Source organism: Phaenicophaeus curvirostris, chromosome 1, assembly GCF_032191515.1.
Source record: "Phaenicophaeus curvirostris isolate KB17595 chromosome 1, BPBGC_Pcur_1.0, whole genome shotgun sequence".
NCBI classification, from domain to species: domain Eukaryota; kingdom Metazoa; phylum Chordata; class Aves; order Cuculiformes; family Cuculidae; genus Phaenicophaeus; species Phaenicophaeus curvirostris.
Window position 1 is genome coordinate 84041532 of NC_091392.1, and position 8576 is coordinate 84050107.

At 42.6% G+C, this 8576-nt stretch overlaps 1 protein-coding gene across 4 annotated transcripts in view; it reads left to right on the forward strand.

Moving 5' to 3' along the window:
- Positions 1-3642, forward strand: part of KPNA1 (karyopherin subunit alpha 1) — a 77957-nt gene extending 74315 nt beyond the window's left edge. For all 4 annotated transcript variants that reach the window (XM_069866344.1, XM_069866369.1, XM_069866351.1 and 1 more), the window contains one exon: positions 951-3642. In XM_069866344.1, coding sequence (XP_069722445.1) covers positions 951-1138 — 188 coding nt within the window. In that variant the 3' untranslated portion in view covers positions 1139-3642. The remainder of the gene's footprint in view (positions 1-950) is intronic.
- The last annotated feature ends 4934 nt before the right edge of the window (positions 3643-8576 follow it).

Sequence of the window (8576 nt, forward strand, 5' to 3'; positions counted from 1 at the left end):
TACAGTATCACTGAACATGGTTTCTTGAACCAGCGTTCCTTTCCTGGTTACCTTGACTTCCAGGGAAGAGTTATATCTTATATATATCTATTATATCTTATATATATATATCTTATATATATTTTTTTTCTTGCCTGGTTCTAGGTTTTAACTTCAGTTTTCATGTCTGTGTTACGGAAATGTTTATAGAGTATCAGAATTGTTTCCTCTGTTCTTCATACATAGTAAAACGAGCAGATAAGAAAGCCACTACAATCTCCAGTATTACAGATTTACTATAGTGGCTAAGACGTGCATTTCAATATAGTATCATTCCTAGGTTTCAGAGATGGTTTAGCTAGCTGTATTATTTTCATTTGTTTCTGACTTCAAGCCCTGAGTTTGCCCATTTGCCCCAAAACTGGTTGCATGAGTTTATTTGCATTGTTTTTACACGATACAGATTAGGTAATGGAGTCTCCATCCTTGGAAGTGTCAAAGACTTGGCTAGACGTAGCTGACCTAATCTGGTGTTGGTAGTAGTGCTGGGCTGGGCTGCAGGTTGGACTTAGGTGGTTACCAGAAATCTCTTCCAACTTGCAATTTTGTGATTCTGTAGTCACAGTCCTTATAAACAAAGCACTGTGAACACGCTTTGAGGAAACATGATCCTAAAAGTCTTTGAGGCCTTGTTCTTTATGCATTCAAGCTCATTGGTTTCATTTTTTTTCAGTGAGAGGGTAGAGACAGACAGAAAGCATGAAACATATCACATAGTTACAGGGAAGTCTGAAGTTCAACCTGGCTTTCCTTGGTTGTGGAGAGTACAAGATGGTGTCCATAGAGGGACTTGTTCTTTGTGAAGGTGGGAGGGAGTTGTTGTAGAACTTGATGTTCACCACAGATTGAAAATGATCATGGTCATATTCCTTCACAGAGCTGTAACTTCTGTGTGCATCTTTTCTCTGCAGGCTTGGACAAGATTGAATTCCTGCAGAGCCATGAGAATCAAGAGATTTATCAGAAGGCCTTTGATCTCATTGAGCACTACTTTGGAACAGAAGATGAAGACAGCAGCATTGCCCCACAGGTGGATATCAACCAGCAACAGTACATCTTCCAGCAGTGCGAGGCTCCCATGGATGGCTTCCAGCTCTGAGGTGCCCCTGTGCTGTGCGCTCCTCTACCTAGCCAGTCCTGTTGTCAAGCCACAAGCCACCCTTGGAGTGATTCTTTCGATGTTTTCCATAACCCTGTTTGCGCTCATTCGCTTGCCTTGTGCACATGCTCTTACATACGTCTGGAAAACTTTTGGCTCTCCGTGGCAGGATGCCCCCTCCTTGGCAAGGGGTCACCAGAATCACCCTTCTCCACTAGGTTCTGAACCTCTCCACTGTCATCTTCGTGGAGCTGAGGCACCTTTCTATACTTTGAGATATTCCCTGCTCCTATTACAGGAAAATAATTCCTCCTCCACTGTCCCCCACACTCCTGGCATCCGAGATAAGGCTGCCTTTCTCTTGTATTTGCTGCAGTGTGTGCCTGCAGTCCAGGGAGACATTCAGACTTTCTGAGAACGGAGCTGATTTCATCCCCCATGTTCTTCCCTGGATGCCTCTTTGGATGGCTGTGTGAGAGAAGTTAAATCTTCACATGCAACGTATCCATCCACTTTGCTGTATGTGCCAGCCCCCCGGCATATAGAACATGTTGCAAATAATGGAGTAAGTTCTCTGTCCCCTGCAACAACAGGCGCTGCAATGGACGTGTTTTGTGGTTCTTAAGAATACCGTACACATCTGGCCCCATTCCTTCTCAACACTGAGCTCCCAAGCTGGATTGCAGACCACTGTGGAGATTTTTATACCTTCCCAGTCTTTCCTCTCCATCCACAAAAAAGAGAGCTTGCAAATAGGTCACTCTTACCACCTACCCAGCAATGACTTTCCAAACCAGCTTCTAGAATGGAGAAGCTCCTCCCATTTCTGCTTGCCAGCATAGTATGATCCAGCCGGGCCTTCCTTACAAATCAAGCCCTTTCTGACTTCATGCTCCAGAGTCTGGTCCTTGGTATTATAGGTATGGCTGAAAAATTCCTGTCTGCCTCTCTACATTTTTACACAGCGTGACTTGAACAGATCTGTCTTCTGAAAAATTACCTTCTGAATACAGGAATCTTTAATGTAATCCTTGGCACAAGGAGTGTTAGATCTCCTTTTCATTTTCACAAGACAAGAGCTTCCTCTCCAGCTCACCTGATAAAATAGAGTCCTCCTGGTCAAGCCTCTTATTTAACAACTAAAATGACACTACATTCAGTGGATAGTAATATCACAGCCAGATCTGCCTGGCTTTTTCATTTCATTTTTCCCTTTTGCTGTTTATGGGACTGTGGGTGAATTAGCATGGAACGCATGGTTCCTACAGGTGACATCTGTAAGGCATCACTGACTGCATGACAGCTGTCATCCACAGCTGTAGACTGCCCTTCTGCTAGCAGCATGTTCTTGGCTCCGCAACCTGCTTGGATCTGATGCAAAGGCCAGCCACTCCTCACCGAGTTCAGCTGATAGCGACACCAAGCTCTTCACAAAACTGAGGAGATGCCACGTGGTTGAAAGTGGCGCTTCCTTTTCTGTAAAAGCATTGGATTCTCCAGGCTGTCTGCTCCCTCCCCTGCATTGGACTATGTTCTTTCAAGCCATTTTGGATGCTTGGAACACACATTTGTCCAGTGTAAACATTTCAGAATTGCCACCGATGATGGCAGCGTCATGGATGTGTGGTAAATGTTAGCGGCAGAACTGCCTGCAAGATCCTCCTGCCAGTCAGAAGCCACTGCAAAAGCAAACCCAGCCCATTGGGTACAGAATAATAAAAATCTACAAATTGCTCGTCAAACTGCTGAAAGAAGCGAGGCAAAGGCCTGACCATCAGCTCTGTGTGACCAATATTTAAATACAGTCTTCAGTTCAGGATGGAGACTCTGACCTGTGTGGCCACTGCAGAAGCCACCTGCTGCCTCCCTAGCTAAGCCAGTTGGCCTCCACCTTCCTTCTCCCAGTTATTTTCTCTAGTGCTGCTTTGTGCTGAAGGAACATTTAGTTTACTGCACTTGATCTGTAAATGGACTTCGATTCTTTGTAATTTTAGGGGGTTAAATTTGGTGGTTAATTTAAAAAAAAAAAAAAGCAAAAAAACCCTCAATGTTGCCTTTACATCACATATAAATAACTGTGTTTCTCTTTTCTTGAAGGGTGATAGAAGCACTGATTAGTAGCAAAATCTTGTTTTAGCTTTTGGATTTTTTTGTGCTGGATTTTTTTACGTGTAAATTTCCAATAACATGTCATTTCTATAAGATTTGTTTAAAATCATGTACCTCTTATTGGATGGTATAAAAATGCTACATATTTTGTAAACAAATCTGAGCAAAGTGTGTGTGCATATATTCTGTATATTCATATATGTATATTCTGTGTATATATACACCAGCGTGTATATATACATATATCCACACACACGTGTGTATATATATACACATGCAGATGTGTGTATATATATACATATCTATATATCTATATATCTATATATATATAAGTGTTTTCTCTTCCAGGCTAGTGAAAACAATGTGGTGCATTGGCGTTTCCCTTCCCTGTCCCCCAAGAAAATAATGACAATTGCCTCTAAACGAGTGAATTAAAAAGAGAGTCCATTTAAGCTGAATGGTGTGCCTTCCTGTGTGAGGAGCTGGGCTAGTGTTTGTTACTTTTGCAGTGGATCTGTGAATTCAGAGCAGATAAGTATAAATCTTTCAGCTTGGTTTGTTTGTTTGAGGTGACAGGCTTGGTTGACACAGGTAATGTTGTTGTCATATATTCTTAGACTGTGTAAGGCATTTGATTGGTAGCGCATAACATTTTGACTGAAAACTAAAACAATACAAAAAATCAACACGGCACACATTAAATGGATTAAAAATGTGGCTAACTCATAGGTCTCAATTTAATTTTAAATGGTGCTTAATTGAGTGTATGTCCATCGAGATCTTCCAGCAACCAATTATCGGTCTTGCTTTCCTTAGCTTTATTAATGGGTTGAAAGGAAAGAAAATCTAACAAAGGCTGCAGGTTATATGAGTATTGAAGGGAGATCAGACTTGTGAATTATGAAAGTGACAGCTCACTGGTGCAGACTGATCAGAATTACCTGGTAAACCAAGGGCAAGTAAACTATTTGCGTTTTAACGGAGTCAAACATGTAGTGTAACGTTACCCACCTAATAACTAATGTTCAGGCTGTTTTTCTGTTTTGGGAGGAAAAGTGCCTCTGCAAGAGTATGAGGATCATGGTGTGTTTCACTTGAACACTGTTTGCTAATGTGCTTCTGTATGACCGATATGATGCTTATAGGTACAAAAGGAATTCTTAGTAGAAACAGGGAATTTGTATTAACTTTATAGTCAGCATTGTTGCAACTTGCAACTCTTTTTTTTTTTTTGTTTGTTTTTTACAGGAACACTGTGTGTTGCTGTCAGCAGCTAAAAGGGGTTGCTAAAAAATTGAGAACAGCAATGAATGTTTAAAGGTTGTAAGTTCCGCTCAGATGAGACACCAGGCATTTTTTTTGAGACTGACAGGAAAGTACCAAGGGTTACGTCCCTTGCTAGAAGCACTGACAACAGTATTCTCTGCTTTCCTAAGGATGTGCTGTGCTCAGACAGAAAATAACTCGGAAAGCGCCTCTGGCTTCCACTTCTGTGAAGGTCACGCTGTGTTTTAAATGATCTATTCTTGTTTTGTGTGTAGGTAGGAAACATGAGTAGTGAGCGTGGTCTAATGTATAAAGGACAGGCCAAGCTGGGGTTCTTGGGTCCTTCTCTTAGCTCTGCTGTGTAGTGTGTAGTGCCAGAAAAGTGATCTCGCCTTTTTTTTCTGCCCTTATCCTGAAAATGGAAGTTAATACATTTTTTTGTCTACTTGTTGAGAACCAGTCAAAGCACCTTTAGAAAGCCCCAAAAGCGGGTAAGGTGAAAAGATTCATGAGAACAAGAATCTTGGAGTTGTTCTTGTAGCATCTGTTGAACTGGGCTTTAGAAAAAGGTAGATGTGGGACTACAGAGAACTGTTACCTGCCCATCCTGTACACAGACCTGTCATGCCTTTTAAGTATTGTGTATTTGCTGGAGCAGCAAACAGGAGCCATCATTCCTTCTCTTGGTAAAGCTCCTAGTGGGATGTGTCGGGCAGGGTCACTCACTGGAATCAGGAGGATGCAACAGACGATAGGCAGAAGGTTAGCGAAAACTCAGTAACTGAGCCAAAACCAGTGCTTGGGGCTCCTGGGAAGACACCACACACACAAACAATCCTTTGAGGCAGCTGCTGCTCAGAGACTTCTGCTGGATCTTAAGTTCCTGCATTGGTTCCTTGATGCCAGCCAACCAACTACTGGTGGTCAAAGTCTGTTCACCTACTCTTAAGGGAAAGGAGGATGGCATTGACCCTGGAAAACCTACATGTTCTTGAACCTGCATTTCCAGAACTTATCAGCACTGAGACTGTTAAGAACCAAGTCCCAACACCCAGTCCTAAACGTGACAATTCTGATGATGCACCTCCCTGCCAGCCTTAAGTAATTCTCTTATCTTCCAGGGTGGTTTCTTTGCTTCCGGGATCAACACAACATGTTGTTAGTACTGCCCCGCGCCGATTTGAGCCAGTAGACGTGAAGGTCTTTCTTCAGACACCTGAGTCTTAGTAGGAACATAAGCAGGACCTTTTCATGTGCTGCTGTGGCCGTGCCTATAGGGCTCCTGTGTGCTCTTTGAAGGTAGTGATCAAGTTGTCAGACGGATTGTGTTCAAGTTGCCAGCACTGGGAAGTTTAAGTTGCCTCTGGAACAGGTACAGCAATGTGGCACAGGGTATAGGATTGGTAATTTGCCTTTTTTTGAGTAAGCGTGGTGGTGCAGATGGAGGCAAAGGGGAGAAAGAAACTTAAATACTGTTTAAGGGCTTAGTATGTTCCCTGCCAACAGACACAGTTATAAGGCTGTGGGCTAAAGCTATGAGCTAAACAGGTGATGCAAGTAGTATTCAGTTCCCCAGTCAGTGAGGCTGGCTGCTTAGGGCAGAACTATCTGGTAGTTTTTTAGTCATTGTCTGTGTTTAGAAGTGTTTTCTTGGAAACTTTCACACTAGGAAAGAGGCAGTTTCTGTCATTGCCCTCTGAGAAAGATAAATATGATTTTTGTAGTGCCCAGCTGCTTGCACAGAAAATACTGCTGCGGTTGGGAGCAAACTGGAGACAGTGGATCAGCCTTTTATTTGGGACTCTGGAGCCTACGTGGAAGCTGAAAGGAGACACAAATGTATGCAATGATGCGCAGGTTTTATGGTAGATACTGAATGGTGGGGATAATGGAGTGATAAAAGGAAAGGATATATGACTTCTACGTGGATCTTCTGTCAAACCACTGGACCAGAGTTCAATTTTTGGCTAAACAGCATAAGGCTTGTAGAAATTTAAGTAAAATGAAAAACTGGTGACTGCTGCTGCTCTGGGGTTTTGCTTTTTAAGTGGTATTTTACATATTTTTTTTTTTAATACTTTACCAGCTGTACAACTCTAAATAGTTCTGTTTCCCAAACTAGGTGAGGTACCTGCCAGCTCTGCTCACAGAGAGCACTCAAAGTGCTTATTGAAAGGGAGATAGTTTTGAGTGCTGCATGGATTTAAAGTCTGCCATTACCAAGCATAAATCAAAACATGAATTTATTTTCCTGGTAACCTGAAATACTGCCTGAAGTGCATGTTGTTCTTTTTTGGTCTCATGCAATACATAAAGGAGCACAGGAACATTGTGAGGGAAGAGAGATCCTGTCTGCTTAGTAGTATGGCAAAGAACTAGAGCTCTCATGGAAGATCTGTTCATGCACCTGCAGTGGAACTGAGGGCAACTTATACTTAGGGCCAAGTGGACAAATCTGTGGAAGCTTGCTCTGTTTGACTGATAGTGCACTTGTGATAATTGCCTTACAGAGGGTCTGATGATGGGCTGTGGCATCAGCTGAAGGTTGTAACTGCTGTGGTGGAATGACTGCATAGCTTGTTTTGCTGCCCCATCCCTGGAGGTGTTCAAGGCCGGGTTAGATGAGGCTTTGAGCAACCTGACCAGTGGGAGGTGTCCCTGCCCATGGCAGGAGGGGTGGAGCTGGCTGGGATTTGAGGTCCCTTCCAACCCAACCCATTCTATGATTGTGATTTGTTTGATTGGGTACATCTCATCAGTGAGGGATGCCCATAAATGCAATTCATAAAAAGGTGGACTGCAGCAGTTACTTTCCAGCTCTAGAGAAAAGGAATAAAGTACTAGAGAAGACTGTTCTAGGTATCTTATTACTTCTCCTTTCTAGATGTAAAGATGAGATTTACCCTGTATTTTCAGTAGAGCTTTTAATTTTTTGTTAGCAGTAGTGCTAATTTTTAGTCAAGTTAAGTGCTTTGAAAAAAAATCTGCCTCCCACTATCAGAAAGCTCACAAACGAAACCTGTCAAACACATGCCTCTTCCATTTGTAGTATCCCCTGTGGCCAGCTAGCAGGTAGTCCTGGGGAGTTAACACAGTTTGAAACAGTTCTCACAATCTCAAGCTCCATTTGCTTCCAAACAAACTGAGAGGAGGGAAAATACTGGTGTCTAGTTGCTGCAGGTTGCTCAATGTGAGCAGCATCTGACTCTCCTGGGATGAATGGCAGATACAGGGCTGATAGGAGTTGCTCTTTGCAGATGTTACTGCTTCTAAAACTTGAGGCCTAAATCTTTAAATGAGCAAGTATCAGGAGAGCACAGATGACAAAGTAAAGCAGGGAAAAATGCAAATAAAAGTAGTTTGGAAAAGAGCTCAGCAGCAGAGGGCAGGGTCAGTGTTCCTCAAAATACTCATCTCTCTTCCCTTAGCTCGGCCATTTCCTCACCTCACTACCAGCTCTGGTGTAAAAAGCTGTTAGTTTATCTGCGACACGCTGGTTCTCTGGAATGCCTCTTCACTATCACTCCCCCTCTTTTTATCAAAGGGAGGCAAGTCCTTCACTTAAACAAATGCAGCCAGGCTATACTGAGCCTAGAACAGGTACATAAGCAAACTTTCTAATAACTTCAATGATGTTGATGCAGGTCATACAATTTTCTTGACTCAAGGGGTCCTCTAATAAATATTCTCTCTTGCACAAAGAGGAACTTATGGAATATTTTAAGCAGCCTGTAGCAATACAGAATACATAGAGCAGGATCTTCCTGAAGATACCTGAAATAGTGATAGTGGATGACTGCCCAGCAAAGGTACTTCATTTATTTAAGTTATGATCTACAAGTCCTCTTGTGTCCCAGTTATCGTCTCCTAAGTAGCAGGTATGAGTGTAAGACTTGGTAAAGGATCTTGGTGCCATGAGTGCAGGTGCAGCTCCTGTGGGGTTTTAAAAGGCGCTCGGTCTTGTGCGTTGCACATGTAGGAAACAACTATTCTGTCTATCCAGTTTGCTCACTTGTCCCATTCGACTAATCGTGAAAAAGAGTTTGGAGGAAAGAGGAGGATG